This window comes from Thalassophryne amazonica, chromosome 17 (assembly GCF_902500255.1).
Source record: "Thalassophryne amazonica chromosome 17, fThaAma1.1, whole genome shotgun sequence".
In the NCBI taxonomy this organism is placed as follows: domain Eukaryota; kingdom Metazoa; phylum Chordata; class Actinopteri; order Batrachoidiformes; family Batrachoididae; genus Thalassophryne; species Thalassophryne amazonica.
Window position 1 is genome coordinate 8,881,889 of NC_047119.1, and position 23,426 is coordinate 8,905,314.

At 42.5% G+C, this 23,426-nt stretch overlaps 1 protein-coding gene across 1 annotated transcript; it reads right to left on the reverse strand.

Moving 5' to 3' along the window:
* Positions 1-584: 584 nt before the first annotated feature.
* fbp1b (fructose-1,6-bisphosphatase 1b) lies at positions 585-15,370 on the reverse strand. Its single transcript, XM_034192165.1, has 8 exons — positions 15,144-15,370; positions 13,194-13,356; positions 12,994-13,086; positions 11,495-11,635; positions 9,330-9,467; positions 1,496-1,615; positions 870-1,059; positions 585-789 (listed from the first exon to the last, which is right to left on the reverse strand). Exons 1-7 carry the CDS (start codon positions 15,311-15,313, stop codon positions 871-873), a joined length of 1,014 nt encoding a protein of 337 aa, XP_034048056.1. The 5' UTR covers positions 15,314-15,370; the 3' UTR covers positions 585-789; position 870.
* Positions 15,371-23,426: the final 8,056 nt, after the last annotated feature.

The window sequence follows — 23,426 nt, forward strand, 5'->3', positions numbered from 1 at the left end:
AAATTGACCTTTGTCACCCTTCTTGCTGTTTTTACCCCATAACTCCAGAACATTCATTCACAGATAGTCCAAACTATACCTTTTAGGAATCTTTATGATCAGACAAATAATATGGAATACCTTTCAATATGATTGGAGCATTTTTACATTTTGACCCCTGTGTTATTCTTCAATTGACCTCTTCTTGGCTGCCTATTGAAAGTTCATGTGGCCACTTGGCATTTTTAAGCGTAATGTCTAAGGAGTATGTGTGCCAAATTTGGTGCTTGCATCACCATTTGAAGCATTTTTTTCAGTTATCCACTGCACTAGTAGTTTTGCTGAATCACCTAAAAGCAGTGGCGGCACTTGGGGTTCTTTCAAATGACAATTTATTTAGGTGTTACATAAAAGTAGCTTTCTAGCTTGTTTAATATGATTTATATTCTTATCCTCTGAGATTTTGAATTTGGTTGTGTGAAGTGTCAATGTATGTATGCTATTGTTAGAGTTTGTATATAACTTCTTCCTTATCTAACATTAACTAACTAATGTGTCCTGAGATATTGCACCACAAATAAGAACACCATGTTTTTATTTTTTTCTTTATTTAAAAAACAAACATTATGTGTCTCAAGCAACAACCTGGAATGACCATGGTAAAATTGACATTTTTTTTTTATCAAAAGCCTTGTTCTTTAGTTCTTTTCTAGATGTAAAAGTGGAAAGTACTTAATGTCCTGTTGATTTTGTCACAGTCTCTGCTTCGGGTTCTTTATCACCTGACTTCACTTGCTGGACTTCAATAAACTGTTAAAAAAAAAAAAAAAATTATCACAATTTTTTACAAGTAATTTTTTGTTTCTTTGTTTGGTGTAAAACTGACATACCTCATTTGGCGTGTTTCTTAAAGATGGAAATGTACTCCTGCACATCATCAGGCGAGCCCAGGACAACAGGGACTCGCTGATGGATGTTGGTGGGATGAATGTCCAAAATATTCCCAGATCCAGTTGTGGCCAAGCCCCCCGCCTGCTCCATGATGTAGGCCATGGGGTTACATTCATACAGCAGTCTTAGCTGGGAGTTTAGGACAAGGAAGATAAATTGCTTACGTATGTGACAGAGATGATATCAAATATGAATTTTCCACTGACAGAAACTCTTCAATTTCAATTCAATTTCAATTTATTTCATTTATATAGTGCCAAATCACAAGATTGCCTCAAGGCACTTCACACAAGTAAGGTCTAACCTTACCAACCCCCCTCCCAGAGCAACAGTGGTAAGGAAAAACTCCCTCTGAGGAAGAAACCTCAAGCAGACCAGACTCAAAGGGGTGAGCCTCTGCTTGGGTCATGCTACAGACACAAATTACAAAACAATTCACAAAACGAACATACAGGAAATGTTGCCGGTGCACAGGACGGCTTCCAGAACAGATACCACACCCATCTCTGGATGGAGCCAAACCTCAATCAGAGAGAAAAGAAAAAAAGCAGAATCTTCCTCTCACCTTGCCCTTTGGGCTCTTGATATTAGCAGGATATAAAAAGATCCCCCCATACACCAGGGTGCGATGAACATCTGCTACCATTGAACCAATATAACGCCCACCATATGGAGCAGATCCATCCTAGAAGGGAAAAACAAACAAACAAACAAACAAACAAGTATGTTTGGTCCAGTTTGATAATATCAAAAATGCAGTTTTATTTGCATATTGACTAATACACAGTGGTGGACACAGTTCTGCTAATCCACTAAGCGCTAATTAGTGAAGTTAACTTTCTTGTTAGCAGATTAGCTTTTCAGCTAACTTTGAAAACCATCAGCAGATGAATTAACTTTTGTTAAATTTAGTTCCACTAACTTTCAGTCCTCTAACTTTTTTTTAATTTTTTTTTTTTGCTGGTAAAGTGAGTAAATCCTAAAATCATACTTTAGTTCCTGTCTGTTATGTGTCTGCAACAGTCAGGCTGGTGTTCTATCAGAATGAGCTCCTGTGACGTAAATCGATAGTTAGCGTGTCTAAAGACAGTGAGTGTGTACATGCAAATCTTTACTTTTTTAAAGTGAAAAGACACATTGCTTTACGTAAAGACAGAACATATGTGGGTTTTCTTTGATGGGGAAGCTCAACGCGATGGATGAAGTGTAGATTTTACTAGTTGCATTCAACGCAACACATGTGAGCAGTTCCTGTGTTTATAAATATAATACAGAGATAAACTGTGACTATTACTATTGTGATTTACTGCTTTTTATAAAGATGATGACCATGTTTGGGATTATAATTTTATTTATTTTGTGCATTTCTTTTGTGTTTGTGAACACAGCTCTGTTAACTGTTTATAAATACATTAAGGAGCACCTGGTGGCGAAGGACGAGCCGCGGGATTTAGACGGGCTTATCAACCTGGTAATACGGTTAGACAACCGATTAACAGAATACCGACGGGAGCGAGACGAAGGGAGTGGTCAGGCACAAGCCGTCCCTCTTCCTCCCGGGTCCGAAAGGGAGCCGTCTTCCCCACACTCCACAGCCAGGGTAGTCCACGTAATGACAGCTCCCCCTGCTGCCGTTGTTAGGGAAACGAGCAGGACCAAAATGAGATCAGATCAGAGACAAAGGAGGCTGGTCCGTGGGGAGTGTTTTCTCTGCAGCTCGACCGAGCACACGCAGAAAAACTGCCCCAAATGGTCAAAACAGCAGCACTCGTCCTTAGAGACTGGGCTAAGAGTGGGTCATAATACTCACGCGGGAAACCCCGACGATCTGCACGCATCCCAGTTACGATCCTGAGTGGGGATCTAACCCTTCACACCCCAGCACTGGTGGACACGGGGTCAGAGGGGAGGTTGGGCTCCCTCTAGTGGCCTTACCGTCACCATTGTCAGTAGGGGCACTAGATGGCACCCTTCTTCCACTAATCACACATTAGACACAGCCAGTGACAATGGTTGTGTCTGGAAATCACAGGGAGGAGATTGTGTTTTATGTAACACCTTCTACCTCCCGAGTGATTTTGGGTTTTCCATGGGTGTTAAAACACAATCCCCAGATTGATTGGCCGTCTGGGGTTGTGACGCAGTGGAGCGAAACCTGCCCGCGGGAGTGTTTAGGATCCTCGGTTCCACCCGGTGTGACAGCTAAGGAGGAGGTTTTAGTCCCCCCCAATCTGGTGGCAGTGCCAGCCGAGTACCATGACCTTGCTGACGTCTTCAGTAAAGATCTGGCACTCACGCTGCCCCCGCACCGTCCGTACGATTGTGCCATTGATTTGATACCGGGCGCTGAGTACCCGTCCAGCAGGCTGTACAACCTCTCACGTCCGGAACGCGAATCAATGGAGACCTACATCCGGGACTCGTTAGCTGCCGGGTTGATCCAGAATTCCACCTCCCCGATGGGTGCTGGTTTCTTTTTTGTGGGCAAAAAAGACGGCAGTTCTGGTGCAGCCCGATCCAAAACGCCAGTTTATAGTTGAGGTGGATGCCTCTGACTCAGGGATAGGAGCCGTGCTATCCCAGAGTGGGGAGTCCGACAAGGTTCTCCACCCATGTGCCTACTTTTCCCGCAGGTTGACCCCGGCTGAAAGGAACTATGACGTCGGCAATCGGGAACTTCTAGCGGTGAAAGAGGCTCTGGAGGAGTGGAGACACCTGTTGGAGGGCGCTTCGGTACCATTTACGGTTTTCACGGACCATTGGAACCTGGAGTACATTCGGACCGCCAAGCGTCTGAACCCCAGGCAAGCCCGCTGGTCACTGTTCTTCGGGCGTTTTGACTTTCAGATCACTTATCATCCCGGGACGAAGAACCAATGATCTGATGCCCTGTCCCGGGTGCATGAGGAGGAAGTTGTTGGGAAAGTGTCGGTACACGGACCCACAACAGGGGGCGCAAAGGAACGGACAATGGAGTAGGTCAAATAACAACACTTTACTGTTGTGAATGTGCACAACAAATACAACAGATTACAACAATAGATCAGAATCAATCCACAAAGGTGTCGTGTGGGCAGGCTCGAAGATAGGAGACACCTGTCCAAAGCAGAACCGGAACCACACGATTTCCTCCGCCACCAGACCCCGGGAATACTGGAGCCGCCAAGTCCCGAACTCCCAGGTGGCCACTGCCTCCGCGTGTCGGACCTGGTACTGCTGGCGAGGAACAAAAACACAATTAAAGGTGGGCGCGTTTGCACCCAGTAATCCGCACGGCAGGAAAGCTACCTCCACTTCTCGTTGGAAAAAAGGTCTGTTATCACTCACAAAAGTCACAAAAGGTTACTGTCAAGCAGTCAGCTGAGAATATTACCTTCCAGGTAGAACGATATCTCGGCAAAGAGGTGGAGACGTCATCCTGCTGATGTACCCCTGCTGATTGGTAACAGCTGTTGCAGGTGATGCGTGACAGCTGTCACCCTAGCTGCTCCTGTGAGGCGGCTGCGCCCTCTGGTGCCTGGAGCCCGCACTCCAGGCAGGGCGCCCTCTGGTGGTGGGCCAGCAGTACCTCCTCTTCTGGCGGCCCACACAACAGAAGTTAAGACTGAACTGTCAGACCCAACGGAAACCATCATCCCCGAGTCCACTGTCGTGGCCACCCTCACCTGGGACGTGGAGAAGACCGTCCTGAAGGCCCTGACACGGAACCCGGACCCAGGGACCGGTCCGAAGAACATGTTGTACGTCCCACCAGAGGCCAGGGCTGCAGTCCTATACTTCTGTCATGATTCCAAGCTCTCCTGCCATCCAGGGGTGCGAAGAACCGTGGCAGTGGTCTGGCAGCGCTTCTGGTGGGTGACTCTGGAAGCCGACGTCCGGGAATACATCCAGGCCTGCACCACCTGCGCCAGGGGCAAAGCAGACCACCATAAGGCCCCAGGCCTCCTCCAGCCTTTGCCCGTGCCTCATCGCCCCTGGTCTCACATCGTCCTGGACTTCGTCACGGGCCTCCCGCTGTCCCAGGGCATGACCACCATCCTCACGATAGTGGACCGGTTCTCCAAGGCGGCCCACTTCGTGGCCCTCCCGAAGTTCCCGACGGCCCAGGAGACTGCAGACCTCCTGGTCCACCACATCGTGCGTCTGCATGGGATTCCATCGGACATCGTCTCGGATCGTGGTCCTCAGTTCTCCTCTCAGGTCTGGAGGAGTTTCTGCAGGGAACTGGGGGTCACCGTAAGTCTCTCGTCCGGGTACCATCCTCAGACGAAAGGACAGGCAGAGCGGGTGAACCAGGATTTGGAGCAGGCCCTCTGCTGCGTGACCTCCGCGCACCCGACAGCCTGGAGCAACCATCTGGCCTGGATCGAGTACGCTCACAATAGTCAAGTATCATCTGCTACCGGCCTCTCCCCGTTTGAGGTATGTTTGGGGTACCAGCCCCCATTGTTCCCGCTAGTGGAGGGAGAGGTCAGGGTGCCCTCGGTCCAGGCCCATCTGAGGAGGTGCCGTCGCGTGTGGCATACCACCCGCTCTGCCCTGCTCAAAGCCCGGACAAGGGCCAAGGCCCATGCAGACCGCCGGCGTTTCCCGACTCCTGCATACCAGCCCGGGCAGGAGGTTTGGCTATCCACAAAGGACATCCCCCTGCAGGTGGAATCCCAGAAGCTCAAGGACAGGTTCATAGGACCTTTCACAATCCTCAAATTCCTCAGCCTGGCCGCAGTGAAGCTGGCAGCTTCAGCTTCACTGCGGATTCACCCCGTCTTTCATGTGTCATGACTCAAGCCCTGCCATACCTCTCCACTTTGTGCCCCTGGACTGGCGCCGCCTACTGCCCAGATCATCGACAGGGAGCCGGCTTGGACCGTGCGCCGGCTCCTGGATGTCCGTCGGAAGGGCCGGGGGTTCCAGTACTTGGTGGACTGGGAGGGGTATGGACCTGAAGAACGCTCCTGGGTGAAGAGGAGCTTCATCCTGGACCCGGCCCTCCTTGCCGATTTCTACCGACGACACCCTGACAAGCCTGGTCGGGCGCCAGGAGGGAAGTGGGGAGTTGGGAAGTGGGCCGCTGAAGAGGAGGTACTTCTGGCCCACCACCACAAGATGGCGCCCTGCTTGAATTGCGGGCTTCAAGCACGAGAGGGTGTCGGAGCGACCGGGAGTGACAGCTGTCACTCATCATCAGTACCAGCTGTCACTCATCCACTACTCATCACCATCACCATAAAGGCCGGACTGCAACTCCACCTCCCCGCCGAGAAATCAACTACCATAAAGGTAATTCTCTGCTGTATCAAAAACGACAATAGTCTGATCTTATTTGCAGCCGTTTTCCTGTGACGGTGTCCTTGTCTGCTGCATTGGCGTTTGGTGTGGATTGCGACGGCTTCGCCTCACACCCCAACCAGATAACTGGTTTCACAGGAATTACTGAGGATTACTGAGTGTGCGAACTCACACTCATCTGTACTGTTTCTGTTCTCTCTGCCAGCAGTACCAGGTCTGACAGCTGGAGACGGTGGCCACCTGGGGACCCAGGACTTGGCGGCTCCGGTGTTCTTCAGATCCGTTGGTGGTGGAAGCCGTGTGGGATCCGGCTCGTTTCTGGACGGACGTCTCCTATCCTCGAGCCTGCCCACACGTCACTCAACGTATAATTGACTGTTTTTCCAAACCTGTTTTGTCTGTATTCCGTTGTGCATGTCATAACATGGAAGAAGCGTCTGATTCAGCAACATTCACACAAAATCCTTTCTGTAGGGTTGTGTGGATGTATGACTGCATTATTTGAGTTGTAGAACATAACGACTGCTAAATATTTACAAAATTAAGGTTTATTTCTGATTTAGTAGATTTTTTTTTCTGTCTCTCTCACTGACAACCCCACCTGCTTCTCATCCATCATAAACCCAGCATCCAATCAGCATGCAGCAGGTGGCAGACAGGGATCTTATAAAAGCTCAACAAAGCTGTATTTTCAGTTGATCTGGTGCATCAAAGTTCACACGATTTTAATTATTTGGTTCTCATTGTGTCCTTTTATGTTGGTGATAATACCATTTATTGCTTTTGAGTGATAGTGTTAACTAGAGGAGATGGACTCATTCGTACCCATCGGTCTACCTGTCTGGCTTCCCTCACTGCATTTTACAGGGTACATGCTTAGATTTTGGAAAATCCTCTAAAAATCGATTTATTTTTTATTAATTACTTAAATACAAACAACCTTTTCAGTGTAATTTATCCTTTTTTAGCTGTCATATAATAAAATAAATATTCTATAATAAAATAATATCAATATTCTATAATAAAATATAGAAATAAAAATAGCTAATATTCTATAATAAAATACCAGATTTATAGCTTAACCTACTAACTATAATTTAATTTTACTACTAGTCTACATACTAAATTACCTATACTACAATCTTCTCCTGTATTAATATTTAGGTTTTAATACCTACTCCTGTATATTATATATCATAAGAGGTCTGTTAGAAAAGTATCTGACCTTTTTATTTTTTGCAAAAGCTATATGGATTTGAATCATATGCGCTTGCATCAGCCAAGCTTGAACCTTCGTGCGCATGCATGAGTTTTTCACGCCTGTCGGTTGCGTCATTCACCTGTGAGCAGGCTTTGAGTGAGCAGTGGTCCAGCCCCCTCGTTGGATTTTTATCACGAGGAAAATGTCTGAACGATTTGGAGCTTTGCTGCATCAAATTTATCCAGAAACTGTGAGAGACAGCCAGGTACACACCATTCGGAAGATTCAGACGGCTTTCAGGGACGATTCTATGGGGATCACACAGATTAAGGAGTGTTACAACCAGTTTAAAGACGGCGCACAATGGCGGAGGGCGCGCCGCGCTCCGAGCGGTGATCGACAGGCTGAAACGACCAGATCATTTCCAAAGTGAACGCTGTGTTGATCCGGGATGTCGTCTGACCACTAAAAGCACCTCCGTGTTGGTCTCACAGGACATGCCCTGACATGCCCAGCTCTTGCACCATTCGGAAGATTCAGACGGCTTTCAGTGGCTTTTCAGTCGTGTGACTATCCGAGAAATTGTGGACGAGCTGGACATGCCACAACATGTCCTGTGAGACTTCATCACGGCGTTGCTTTTTGTCCCGCACCATTAGCAGCTCCGTCCCGACGCGAGAATTCCTCCACACGTCTTTTCATGACAAAAACTCCTGTAACAGTGGAATGTGCCGAAAAAGTGCTGATGTCCACCTCTTCTGCCATTTCTGTAGTAGTCAGATGACATCCCGGATCAACACAGCGTTCCGTTTGGAAATGATCTGGTCGTTTCAGCCTGTCGATTGCCACTTGGAGCGCGGCGCGCCCTCTGCCATTGTGTGCCATCTTTAAACCGGTTGTAACACTCCTTAATCTATGTGATCCCCATAGAATCGTCCCTGAAAGCCGTCTGAATCTTCCGAATGGTGTCCACCTGGAGGTCTCTCACAGTTTCTGGAAAAATTTGATGCAGCAAAGCTCCAAATCGTTCAGACATTTTCCTCACAATGAAAATCCGACCAGGGGGGTGGACCACTGCTCACTCAAAGCCTGCCCACAGGCGAATGACGCAACCGACAGGCGTGAAGAAACTCACGCATGCGCACGACGGTTCAAGCTTGGCTGATGCAATCACACATAATTCAAATCCATATAGTTTTTGCAAAAAATAAAAAGGTCGGATAGTTTTCTAGGTCTGTTAGAAAAGTATCCGACCTTTTAATTTTTTTCAAAAACCTGATGGATTTGATGGATTCGCATGCGTGAAAAAGTTCACGCATGCGCACGAAGGTTCAAGGTTGGCTCACGCAAGCACACGTGATTCAAGTCCATCAGGTTTTTGAAAAAAATAAAAAGGTCGGATACTTTTCTAACACACCTTGTATAATACCATATTTATTGTATATGTTGTTTATTAACCTTAATATTTAAATATAGTTATATATATATATATATATATATATATATATATATATATATATATATATATATATATATATATATATATATATGATGTCTTATTATTTATTATTATATATACTTTTTTCTTGAGCCGCTTGGGTGGGTAGGGAGAGTTCCCATGGGATAACAAAGCTTTTCAACCTACCATCCCTGGTTCTCAAGACCAGGCACCTAAGTGGCTCTACTCTACTCTTTTCTACTCTTCTATTTTACCTTTCCTTTTTTAGATATTTAGATATACCTTAGTATACTAGCATAGTTCCACCTTAGAATTGGAATATAATATATAAGACATACCTTACTGAATTTTCATATATAGTAGAACATTTGACATCGAGTAGATTTGAGGATTTACAAGTCATGCTGCAGTACAACTGTATTTCCAGTAGTGTGAATATACTGCTGTTACCTCTGGGTACTTCTTCTTTTGTATGTACTCTGTCACATCTGGATAAAAATGCTGAGCGTATCCCTCATTCAAACTGTAGATTTTTCCCTTTTTCTTAATCTTTACATTTTGATCCACCAAGATGAACTCTCCAATTGCCTGAAAGAGAAATTCAAAAACCAATGTCAAACACAGTCAAATATCATTCTGAAAACAAACCATATGGAATTTTTAGTTGGGAGCTCATATAGCACAAACTTCAACTAGAGGACAAACATTGTGATCTTGGCCAATTGAGAGGAGACTGGATTTAATCTTCGTTTTTGAGCAGGATTACTACAACTACAACTACTACATTTATTTCTGTAGTACCTTTCAAGAAATAATGACAACATGACAGTATAACGTGCTGAAAAAGGACAAAAGCAGCATATAAAAAAGAATACAAACATAGATAAGAACTGAGTTAAGTTAATCCCCAATAGGCCATAGTTTCTAAAATACACAATAAAAGAAACATAAAACAGTAAGACCAGTCATTTTTAGTAACACAGATTAGATTATGTTTTAGGTTTTAACTTGAAGGATTCAAGAAAACAGTCTAGTTTCTTCAGGCAGACTGTTCCAATGCACAGGAGTATGTACGACAAGAAAAATCCTTGTAGCCTGCAAACTTCTTTTGCACCCTGCTAAGCTAACTTGTGTCTTTAGAATGTGATACACAAGAGGCGCAAGATTTTCCAAGACCTCCGTGATGACTCCAAGGGTATATTTGTATATGACATCTTTGTGCTATCATAAGACAGGTTTGTTAAATACAAGGAAATCAGTGAAAGGAAGAGGAAGGCAGTAAAGAAACAATCCCTCAAAATTTAATGAAGCGTCACCAGACAAAAGGACCTTCTCTTTCCAGATTTTATTAAAATCCTCCTAGTGCACCAGATAACAGCATATTCACAGAGGAATCTTTCAGATGGTGACGCAAGCACCAAATTTGGCACAAATATTCATTACTCTTTTGAAAAAAAAGCTCGACCACTTGAATTTTCAGTTGGCAGCTAGGTAGGGGTCAAAATTACAACATGCTCCAATCATATTGAAAATTATGTGATATTATTTGTCTGATCATAAATATTCCAAAAAGGTATAGTTTGGACTATCTATCAATGAATACTATGGAGTTATGGGGTGAAAACAGCAAGAATGATGACAAATGCCAATTTACAGTTTGTACAGGGGTCAAAACATAAAGTTGCTCCAATTTTGGTAAAAAACGGTGAAAATGATTGGTTGAACTAATAGGATTAACAAATGGAATAGTTTGACTGTGTTGAGTGCTTGGTCTGCAAAGTAAAGGTCAAAAAATGTTGACATCCATTGGATTCTATGGCATATAACATTATGTTACCCTGTAACACGCAACCCAGTCTCATGTTGGGTTTTTTGTTTGTTTGTTTGTTTTTGTGCTTCTGTGACTCAGTGATTCAAATTTTCGTGACAGGGTTTTTAAACTCACTATTACTAACCCTACTCCTAACCCTAACCATAACCCCCCACCCACCCCAGATGCCCTTGCATCACTTTTAATTTCATGCAGCTGTCACGGAATGTATTAGAATAAATTTGTGCTCCCATTACGAACATTTTGCAGTTTTCATGACAATATCACAAACCAATAGATTAATGTAATATTTTGTGATGCTGAATCATGACATGCCGTGAGACTGGGTTGTAACATGATAACTAAGCATAACACATGGTGCAAACTATTCCTTTTTAAATCCCTATTAACCCTATTTCAAAAAGTTTCAAATTTTGTGAACTTTGACATACTTTAGTAATCCGTTGCATTTCCACGGATCATACCATAACATCACTGGGAGGTTTTTCGGAAGTACTATTATTGTGGTTATACTTACGGGTGTGGTGGTGGTGTTTTTATAAAGATTGCATGGCACAATCTCAGCATGTTACATCATCAAACTGGGTACTAGATCATGTTGTGGGCAACCATGATCTTCACACACCAACTTGTCACGGTTATCAACTCTGAGCTTCCGGGATCATGCAAATCCATGAAAATGAATACGGGGCTTAAACTCAAGGAACATCTTTCTGCTCAAATTTTTGTGCAGAACTGACAACATCATAAGTTTATATTATTTTGTATTTTACTAAAGTCTTACCGGGTCAAGCATGAAGCAATTAACTCCTTGTCCAGTGGAAAGGACCATCATGGTGGCACTGCCATACAGTGCGTAACCAGCAGCCACAATGTTTCTTCCAGGCTGCAGTGCATCCTTCTCACATGGTTTATCATCAGTGGTCTATGGTGCAAAACAGAGAAAAAAACTTCACAAGACTGGCAGACATTCTGTGCACAACAGAAGTGGTGAGGCTCCTCAGCAGTTAAAATACAGATTTTTGACGCACTGTTTGCGACAGATATAACTAGATTCATTCTTGGTTTATATCTATATTCAGGTCATAATAATATTATCATGTTGTCAGGAAAATCTACTTTACTACATCATCAATATAGTACAAGTAATTGAATAAAACAATTAAAGCACAGGGGTTTAAAAATCAAAATTGAAAGACTCAGTCATACAACGACTATAAGAACAGAATAATTTCAAGCATCAGTTTCAATATAGGCACCTAATTACAAAACCACAATGAAATAATGAACTCATGCCATTGTTTTATACAACCCAATCTCACAGTATTAGATTGTGATACTATCATGAAATGTAGTATTTTTTGTGAATTGGCAGTTTAACTCTCTAATGTCCCGGCAGGTTTTGATCTATCAGATCGTGACAGCATAACGAAATGAGACTGATACGAAAAACTACTGCATTTCAGGAAGATATCACAATCTAATAGATTAGATCAGTTTTCATGATGACATCAAGCGCCGCCATGCGACTGTGTTGGTTTTATAACTATAGACAATGGGAGAAAATATCCTTTAAGTTAAACATTAAAAGACACTAGAATTTGTTAGTTTTTTTTTTTTCACAAAACCTAACAGGACAAAGGAATGACTACAGCCTGCTGGCTTCTTTTTCACCTTGGAAACAGAAGAAGCCCGAAACTTGAAAATGAGGAGCATGTGAAGCTGCACAAGCTCTGACAGATAAGAAAGTGCTCCACCATTGAGTGTTTGATGTTTTAGCAAAGGGGGGAAATTCCACAGCACGTCTAAAGTTCAGTTTTTGCAGACACAGAATAATCTTCACGTAGTTACAGGGTTTTTTTTTTTTTGTATTTGTTTTGTGTTTTATTTTGATTTATGTTTTTTTTTTTCAAATCAGTCACCAAAGAGGCTTCAATCAATCAATCAATCAATTTTATTAATCCTACATGTGGCAATTTCATATGAGTAGTCTGTTAAAAATAAACCCACAATAACATAACATATAATAACAATAAAACTAATGAAAACAGACTTAAGGAGTTAAAATGAATAGCAAGAATAAATAAATAAATAAATAAAAACATGGTAGACCTATGGAGCATATAAAAGTCAAATCGCCGAAAGGATAAATGACTTTAAAAACCAGTTGGTTTTACAAACTGGGGAAGCATAACGGCGTCCTGAAGGAAGCAGAGAAAACTCTCCTGAAAGAACATGACCTGACAAAGACAAGGTCTTTCATGGAAGATCACAGTTACAAACCTTCTTGTAGATGGCAAAGATTGTTCCGATAGAGACAAGACAGTCGATGTTTGAGGAGCCATCCAGTGGATCAAAACAGACAATGTATTTTCCCTGTCAGTTGAAAGACAATGTTTTTTATTGATACCATGATTATATTGGAAACACAGCAAAAACATATAGCAGGCAATCATGTATGTTCACTGTACAGACACACGTACCTGCTTGTCTGGTTCTACAATAATGGCCTTCTCATCTTCCTCTGACACCAGAACACAGGAGGAGAAGGATGACTTGATCATGTTGATGACCAGGTCATTGGCCAGGACGTCTAGTTTCTTCACCTGGTCCCCAGTCACATTGGTGCTGCCAGCGATACCATACCTTTTCAGAGAGCGGAGATGAATATTCTAGTGTCATTTGTAAAAGAGAGGGGTTTTTTTCACTACTTTTTCTGGGTCAGGCTCAAAACTTCTCATTCACCCATCATAGCTGCTCTTTATCCTCCTAATCAATCTTGATATTCGGATGCACGAATATGCAAGTTGAAATATACGGCGCATCTGGAAAGTATTCACAACGCTTCACTTTTTCCACATTATATGTTACAACCTTATTCCAAAATGGACTAAATTCATTTTTTCCTCAAAATTCTACTCACAACACCCCATAATGACAAATGACAACATGAAAAACGTTTTTTTTTTTTTGGGGGGGGGGGGGGGGTTGCAAATTTATTAAAAATAAAGATCGAAGAAATCACCCGTACATAAGTATTCACACCCTTTTAGCAATACTTTGTTGATGCACCTTTGCCAGCAATTACAGCCTCTAGTCTTCTTGAACATGATACCACAAGCTTGGTGCACCTATCTTTGGGCAGTTTTGTCCATTCCTCTTTGCAGCACCTCTCAAGCTCCATCAGGTTGGATGGGGAGCGTCGGTGCACAGACATTTTCGGATCTCTTCAGAGATGTTCAGTCAGATTCAGGTCTGGTTCACAGAGTTGTCCTGAAGCTACTCCTTTGATATCTTGGCTGTGTGTTTATGGTCATTGTCCTGCTGAAAGATGAACCATCGCCCCAGTCTGAGGTCAAGAGCGCTCTGGAGCAGGTTTTCATCCAGGATGTCTCCGTACATTGCTGCATTCATCTTTCCCTCAATCCTGACTAGTCTCCCAGTTCCTGCTGCTGAAAAACATCCCCACAGCATGATGCTGCCACCACCACGCTTCACTGTAGGGATGGTGCCTGGTTTCCTCCAAACACGACACCAAAGAGTTCAATCTGTGTCTCATCAGACCAGAGAATTTTGTGTCTTATAGTCTGAGAGTCCTTCAGGTGCCTTTTAGCAAACACCAGGTGGGATGCCATGTGCCTTTACTAAGGAGTGGCTTCCTTCTGGCCACTCTACCATACAGGCCTGATTAATGGATTGCTGCAGAGATGGTTGTCCTTCTGGAAGATTCTCCTTTCTGCACGGAGGAATGCTGGAGCTCTGACAGAGTGACCATCAGGTTCTTGGTGACCTCCCTGGCTAAGGCCCTTCTCACCCGATCACTCAATTTGTACGGGTTGCCAGCTCTTGGTAGAGTGGTTCTTTGCTTCTTCCATTTACAGATGGGACCTTCAAAGCAGCAAAAATATTTCTGTGCCCTTCCCCAGATTTGTGCCTTGAGACAATCCTGTCTCGGAGGTCTAAAGACAATTTCTTTGACTTCATGCTTGGTTTGTGTTCTGTCAACTGTGGGACCTTATATGTAGACAGGTGTGTGCCTTTCTAAATCATGTCCAATCAACTGAATTTACCCCAGGTGGACTCCAATTAAGCTGTAGAAACATCTCAAGGATGATCAGTGGAAACAGGATGCACCTGAACTCAATGTTGAGCTTCATGGCAAAAGCTCTGAATACTTATATACACGTGGTTTCTTGGGTTTTTGTTTTTAATAAATTTGTAAAAATCTAAAAAAAAAAAAACCTCCAACATTTTTTCACATTGTCATTATGGGGTATTATGTGTAGAATTTGAGAAAAAAATAATTTTATCATTTTGGAATAAGGCTGTAACATAACAAACTGTGGAAAAACGTAAGCGCTGTATAAGCACCATATAAATCTTTAAAAATATAAACTGAAGGACAGAAAATAGGTGTTGGTGACAACACTCACAGGTTTGCGATCCCAGCCTTCCTGACAGCAGTAGAAATGGCTTTGACAGCTGTGCAGATGGAGTTGAGCAGGTTGGTGAGCTCGCCTGTGCCGTGGGCCTTCTGACCCTCCTCCAGCACGAACCTGGTGAGGGTCAGCACGTTGGTATCAAAGCCACCTTTGTCAGACATCGTGGTATCAGCTGTGAGACCTGAAGTGAAGCTGGCAACTGTGGCAAAAACAGTGAACTGTAGAACTGAGATAGGGGAAGTCACAGGGGTGGACAGCACTTCTAACCAATCACACGTGTTCTTACACAGTCAGGGGATTGATAGCTAACTGTAGGTTTAAGAGAACAAAGTTCAAAAGTTAGTTTGCAAAATCATTCAATCCGTGCTCACTTTTACTTGGGCCTTTTCCCCCCAAATCTATTAATTTGAAGATCTCTTTTGGACACAGAAACTTGAAACATGAAAAGTAAACATATTTTACACCTAAAGCAGCTTTCATTCATGTCACACTTACATTAGGTTATGTCAAACACAGTAATCACAAAAACAGAGATTAAAAGAATATATATAGTGTTGAACCTTAAATCTGGTGGCCCTGTTTTCCCAGTTTGGGGGAACAACCCTGAGAGCTTTTATTACCATTGGGGCATTTACTAGCTCTTCCTTCTGCCTCTGGTACTTCTTGATCTTCTCATGCTCTTTCTTTCTGAAGTTGCCATCACCACATACAGTAGTGTTCAGAATAATAGTAGTGCTATGTGACTAAAAAGATTAATCCAGGTTTTGAGTATATTTCTTATTGTTACATGGGAAACAAGGTACCAGTAGATTCAGTAGATTCTCACAAATCCAACAAGACCAAGCATTCATGATATGCACACTCTTAAGGCTATGAAATTGGGCTATTAGTAAAAAAAAAAGTAGAAAAGGGGGTGTTCACAATAATAGTAGCATCTGCTGTTGACGCTACAAACTCAAAACTATTATGTTCAACCTGCTTTTTTAGCAATCCTGTGATTCACTAAACTAGTATTTAGTTGTATAACCACAGTTTTTCATGATTTCTTCACATCTGCGATGCATTAATTTTGTTGGTTTGGAACCAAGATTTTGCTCGTTTACTCGTGTGCTTGGGGTCATTGTCTTGTTGAAACACCCATTTCAAGGGCATGTCCTCTTCAGCATAAGGCAACATGACCTCTTCAAGTATTTTGACATATCCAAACTGATCCATGATACCTGGTATGCGATATATAGGCCCAACACCATAGTAGGAGAAACATGCCCATATCATGATGCTTGCACCACCATGCTTCACTGTCTTCACTGTGAACTGTGGCTTGAATTCAGAGTTTGGGGGTCGTCTCACAAACTGTCTACGGCCCTTGGACCCAAAAAGAACAATTTTACTCTCATCAGTCCACAAAATATTCCTCCATTTCTCTTTAGGCCAGTTGATGTGTTCTTTGGCAAATTGTAACCTCTTCTGCACATGTCTTTTATTTAACAGAGGGACTTTGCGGGGGATTCTTGCAAATAAATTAGCTTCACACAGGCGTCTTCTAACTGTCACAGCACTTACAGGTAACTCCAGACTGTCTTTGATCATCCTGGAGCTGATCAATGGGTGAGCCTTTGCCATTCTGGTTATTCTTCTATCCATTTTGATGGTTGTTTTCTGTTTTCTTCCACGCGTCTCTGTTTTTTTTTTTGTCCATTTTAAAGCATTGGAGATCATTGTAGATGAACAGCCTATAATTTTTTGCACCTACGTATACGTTTTCCCCTCTCCAATCAACTTTTTAATCAAACTACGCTGTTCTTCTGAACAATGTCTTGAACGTCCCATTTTCCTCAGGCTTTCAAAGAGAAAAGCATGTTCAACAGGTGCTGGCTTCATCCTTAAATAGGGGACACCTGATTCACACCTGTTTGTTCCACAAAATTGACGAACTCACTGACTGAATGCCACACTACTATTATTGTGAACACCCCCTTTTCTACTTTTTTTTTTTACTAATAGCCCAATTTCATAGCCTTAAGAGTGTGCATATCATGAATGCTTGGTCTTGTTGGATTTGTGAGAATCTACTGAATCTACTGGTACCTTGTTTCCCATGTAACAATAAGAAATATACTCAAAACCTGGATTAATCTTTTTAGTCACATAGCACTACTATTATTCTGAACACTACTGTATCTACCACAACTGCCCTTTTCTGCTCCTTGTCAGTATGTCTGATTGGTTTGTTTGCTGTTCTGAACAACCTTTTGGAACTTTTGTACTTCCAGTCTGTATGTGGCACAGATGTTCCTGCACACCACCCCAGCTACTTGGTTTTGTCTCAGTGTGTGCTGGATTTGCACAGCCTGTCTGCTGTGGTAGAACCTGCTCTGTGGACCTGGTGCTCAGGGCCTGTTCATATGCTGCCATGATCAGATCCTCTCTACTGACCTTCAGCTCAGTCTTTGTTGGCCATTGGTTCTATTTGTTGATGTTTTCCCCCCCCCCTTTGTCTGCTGTACATCTCATGGAGGGGTTTCCAACACAACAGCTGCACGATCTTTTCAGAACGTCGTCGTAAGCGACACTGATAAAGGATGTTTTCTTTGCACAATCCTGAAGCTGTTCAAATTGTCTTTGTCCAACTGTTTTAAATATTTTGAAGTTACACGTGTAAATTATAAGTCCACACAAAGACATATGTTCTGCAGGTGCATTTTTCTTGTTTTTTAATGTTTGCATTTAATTATTTTTGCCTCATTATATGGCACAAAGACAATGTTAAAATAACTTCAAATAGGCCAACAAATGCAAAAAGCGTATCAGAGCACTGTTTCTCAACCGCCAGTTGAAGCCCACCTTTGAACTGGAGATACCAGACACAGCAACCACTACTGATACTACTGCTGCGTGTGACCATCAAAAAATATTTTAAGATTTAAAAAAAAAGATCAGAAAAATGTGAGTTATTGGGCAGTTTTATAGTAACAGAAATACAATCAGAGCATTTTTTTTAATAGTAGCTTACAAATATAACCTGATTTTACTGTCATTGTAATACAGTGACTGTAAAATTGTTGTATTGCAGACATGATATGGCAGCTATTAAAGTCATATAATTTATTATTATAACTACTGAAAACATTCACACATTCACATTAAAATTACAAATTCAATGAAACAGAACTAATTATATACACACACGCGCGCACACACACACACACACACACACACATGAAGAGCTGAGATGCAAAACCCAGTATCTCCAAAACCATCATTTTTTAGTTGAGGCCAACATGTACTTGGACCAACAGTGTGCAAAATATGAAAGAATCTGAACAAACTGTTCGTATTTTATTGATGAAAGTCTGTGCATTTCCAAATATGGTTTCCTTTAAATCTCCATTTTCAACTGCATCTTTCTCCATTAAAAAAAAAAAAAATACTCACTGGGTTTTGCATCTGAACTCTTCGTATGCAGCAGACAATAAAACTACTTCATTTTGTTTAGTTCTTTATTATGTCCACAAGATGTCGCTGTGCAATTTACTTACATAAATGGGTCAACATTTCAAGTCTTTCAGATTGTTTTCTGTTGTGCTGAATATACCAGTTTGTAACAGTCCCTCCGTGTTCCAACTTTTCTGCAACAGCATCCAGTGCTTCGGTTATTTTGTGATGTCACTGCAGTTGAAGGTTCCTCTTCAGATTCCTGCTTGTGTGATGACCAGCTTTTTTGTCTCCTGTGATTGTGTTGTGTTGTAGCTTTTAAAGGGTAATATGACATTCACACAAAAATTTCAAATAATGGACCATATTGTTAATTCTTTATATATTCAAATATTGTGAAAGATTTACTAATGCACGAACGTATATTAGAGCTAAAAGCAAATTATGAATATGAGGTCATAGTGCAGACTGTCAGCTTTAATTGCAGTTTATGAATAATTGCACTTTTTATGTATGGGCCCTCATTAGTGTGAGATCAGAAGTAATTGATCATTTGACTGGTGCACCCACCCAGTCTGTCCCATGCACAGCCATTTAGTTGTTGAGAACAGCCTGGTTGAGGCACAATTAAAATACTGTACCATACTCTTTGTATTCATTATGACAGAGTTAACTGAAATCCAAGACATGTTTTACATTTGAATGTAACTCTACATATCACAGTGACATGATCAGTAATGTAGCCAACAGCTGAATGACTTTTAATCCCTGGAAACTGAAAATCACATGAAAATCTTTATTTCCAAATAGAACAGGTCCAAACTGTATGTAGCTGAAATATATTCAATATATTAGGGTCCTGGTGCTTCCTGTCTTACTGTATGGATATGAGACTTGAACCCTACCCACTGACCAAAAGCGACGACTAAATGTCTTTGTTACTAGGTCTCTTTGGAGGATCCTTGGGTACCGCTGAAATGTGCACTTCTCTGAGCATCATCCAGAGTGCAGATGCCTGAGTGTTGAGGGTCCTACACATTGTAGAAGGTCAAGCGAACACCCACATTACCTGTGGCAGATAGGGCTGTCTCCACATCTGCAAATTTTTGGTAGTTTTAGCCGCTGCAGTTATGTGGCAGCCATTGTGAGGCGCAAACAACAAGAGCACAATAGCGCCATCATGATGTCTACCAGCATTATGATGAAGTCCAACTGTAAGTCAATGTCAGATTAGATAGTTTAGATAGAACTTTACTGATCCCTTTGGAAAGACTCCCTCAGGGAAATTGAGGTTCCAGGAACATTGTATAGCAGCACACAGGGTAAGAACCACACAGAGTATCAAAAGTAAAAGTCTAAAAACAATTTGCAAATATAAATATAAATACACAAACATAAATTCCAGACATACTGATCGCTACTGGTTTACTGGTTACTACTGTTCCTCTCCTTCCCGTCCTCTGTCTTCCTGTTACTCCTCCTCCCCCAAGTGAGGAGTGTATGTGTAATATCCACAAATAAAGGTACTTGTACCACCATCTGGGCATTATTGTTATTTTATAGCACGCCTGTTTCGTCTACCTGTGACACTGCCCACTGTTGTTTATATACCTTGAAATGGCAACACTCTGTATTGACGCCCTACAGTCTATGGTTAACACCATGTTACTGCACATGTCGCATCATCAGTGACGTGAGTGTTAAAAGTCCTAGAGATGGCTCTATTTGAGGGGTGAGGGTGGACTCGTTGTATGCCTGGGTGGTTGCCATCCAGGACCCAGGGCATTTCCATGGTATGACGGATGAGATGATACCAGATTTGACTTGACTTTACCATAACCCCAAATTTCAGAAAGTGCTGCATTTAAATGGTTTTAGCATTAAGTTTTTGGATACTATTTGCCAAAATATATTCACGCATAAAGATGTGGGAAATATCCATATTCCATGGACAAAAAGAAGGCATTTAAAAAAAAAAAAATCAAATTAACAGCGCATCAATATTTTACTGAGGAACTCGTCACGTGACTCCGTGAGCAGTGCGCATGCGCAGTGCGGCTCCTGAGCCCCGAAGAGTGGAAACTATTTCTACACAAAAACGGCGTTGCAAAGTCAAACAAAGAACCTGCAGGTGCTTCAGCAACATTCTATAAAACATTTACTCTTTCGATTATTGTGTAATTCTGTTTTACATCATCTGAAAATGTTCTTTTCTGACTTGTGAAAAATGGATTTGATTCATATGTTTTTACGTCAGACATGCTTGAACCCTCGTGGGCATGCGTGAGTTTTTTCACGCGTGTCGGTGACGTCATTCGCCTGTGGGCAGGCCTTGAGTGAGGAGTGCTCCACCCCGCCCGTCGGAATCTCTTTGTCTGAATAGCTGCTGCTGACGGCGCGCGTTGCTTTATCAACATTTTTTCTGGACCTGTGAGGGATATCCGAGTGGACACTATTCGAGAAATTAAGCTGGTTTTCGGTGAAAAGTTTAATGGCTGATGAGAGATTATGGGGTGTTTCTGTCGCTGTAAGGACTTCCCACGGAGCAGGACGTCGCGCAGCGCTTCCAGGCGCCGTCGTCGGCCTGTTTCGACCTGAAAACATTCTAATTTAAGGCTTAATTCACCCAGGACGTCGTGAGAGAACAGAGAAGATTCAGAAGAGGCCAGCATGAGGACTTTATGCGGACATTCCACTGTTTAAGGACATTTTGTAATGAAAGACGTGCGCGCAAATTCTGTGTGCGCCGCGACAGGAAAAACACCTCCGTGTTGAAAACCATTTGTAAAATTCAGGCGGCTTTTGATGGCTTTCAACAAGTGAGTAACTGAGAAATTGTTTAACAGTTTGGGCATGTTCCAACTTGCCCGTTAAGGTTTCCAACGGAGGTGTTTTTCCTGTCGCGACCCCCCGCGGTCGGGTCCAGCCCGACATGCTACTCTGCCTGCACGTTCTTTCATTACAAAATGTCCGTTAACAATGGAATGTCCAAATAAACTCCTCATGCCGACTTCTTCTGAAAGTTCTCTGTTCTCTGATGACTTCCTGGGTCAACAGAGCCTGAAATGTGGAAGTTTTCAACTTGAAACGGCGAGATGCTGCCGCCCCGGAGCGCAGATCGCCATCTGGCGCCGTGGACCGTCCTTAAAGCGACACTACAGACCAAAATCTCTCATCAGCCCTTAAAATTTTTACTGAAAACCAGCTGAATTTATCGAATGGTGTCCACTCAGTTGTGCCTTACAGTTTTTGAAAAAAATTTTATCAAACAAAGCAGCAGTCTCTGAGCCATTCCTAAACAATGAAAAAATCGACGAGAGGGTGGGCGACTCCTCACTCAAAGACTGCCCACAGGCGAATGACGTAACCGACAGGCGTGAAAAAAACTCTTGCATGCCCACGAGGGTTCAAGCATGTCTGACGTAATCACACGTGATTCAAATCCATATGGTTTTTGAAAAAAAATAATAAGGTCCGTTACTTTTATCGCAGATCTCGTATATATTGTGTGTGTGTGTGTGTGTTGAATAATCACCAGAGGCGTTGCTATAAAAGCTGTGTCAGCTTTCGCATTACATGGGCCCTGGAAATGACTAAATGCTGTCGTTATTAAGTTTAAGTTGGCGGAGCCTATCCCGGCAGTCATGGGGTGTGAGGCGGGGTACACCCTGGTCAGGACTGCAGTCTGCTGCAGGGCCACATATAGTCACACAAACACGTTCACACACACACACAAACCTATGCACAATTTTAAAGTTCCCAATTCTTTGGATGTGGGAGGGAGCCGGAGCGCCCTGGAGGGAACCCTTGCAAGCACAGGGAGAACACACAAACTCCACACAGAAAGGCCACAGGTGAGAATCGAACCCTTGATCTCCTTGCTGTGAGGCAACAGTGCTAATCACTAAGCCACTGTGTTGCTCTTCTAATAAAGTATTTAGGTATTTTTCACCAAAACTAATATGCCACCTCTAAAAGAAATGGAGCTGTTCCACACAGTTGGTGAAACTGATCTGTTCTGGAATTAGTGGATAGAAAATGGACTGCATTTGTATGGCGCGTTTTCATCTGAATCAGAAGCTCAAAGCGGTTAAAAGTGATGCCTCACTGATGTCAAAGTGCTGCCATGCAACTCTGGGATTAAGGGCCCTTAGTGATTGTCTGGTCTGGCTGGGGTTAGATCTGAGGATCCTCTGGTCTCAAACCCAAAACATAACTACTAGACCATCACCTGGACATCAACTGGGCCTGGACTATATCAGAATTGTGCTATTGTGCAAGACTCCTGGAAGTGGCACAAAGCCGTGGTCCGAAAGCAGAAGTCTTTTTCAAATTTTCAGACTTTTTATGTATTTCACAAGAATTGAACCCTTCTCTCAAACCCTTGTTCTAATCCTGATGTAAGTAACTGTAACTCCCTTCAGCTTCTTCCTTGTTTCCTTATTTAAATGTAATCATTGCAAGGTTGCCAACCAGCTGAGTGTAGAGCCTTGTTCTTACACCGGAAATGCACAGCATCCTTCCAGAAATGGCAATTGTATTCTGAACTGAAATAAATAAATCAGACTTTGCCCCAGCTTGCACACTGCATAGAACAAATAAAATAAAATAAAAACCCTGAGCACAACACAAGAATCCACAAACACAAAAGTTTATTTATTTCAGTATTACATTCAAAAGTGTAACTTGTATATTAGATTCATTCATTACACACAGACTGATATCTTTCAAGTGTTTATTTCTTTTAATTTTGATGATTAGAACTGACAACTAATGAAGATCTCAAATTCAGTATCTCAGAAAATTTGATTACTTAAGACCAATACAAAAAAAGGATTT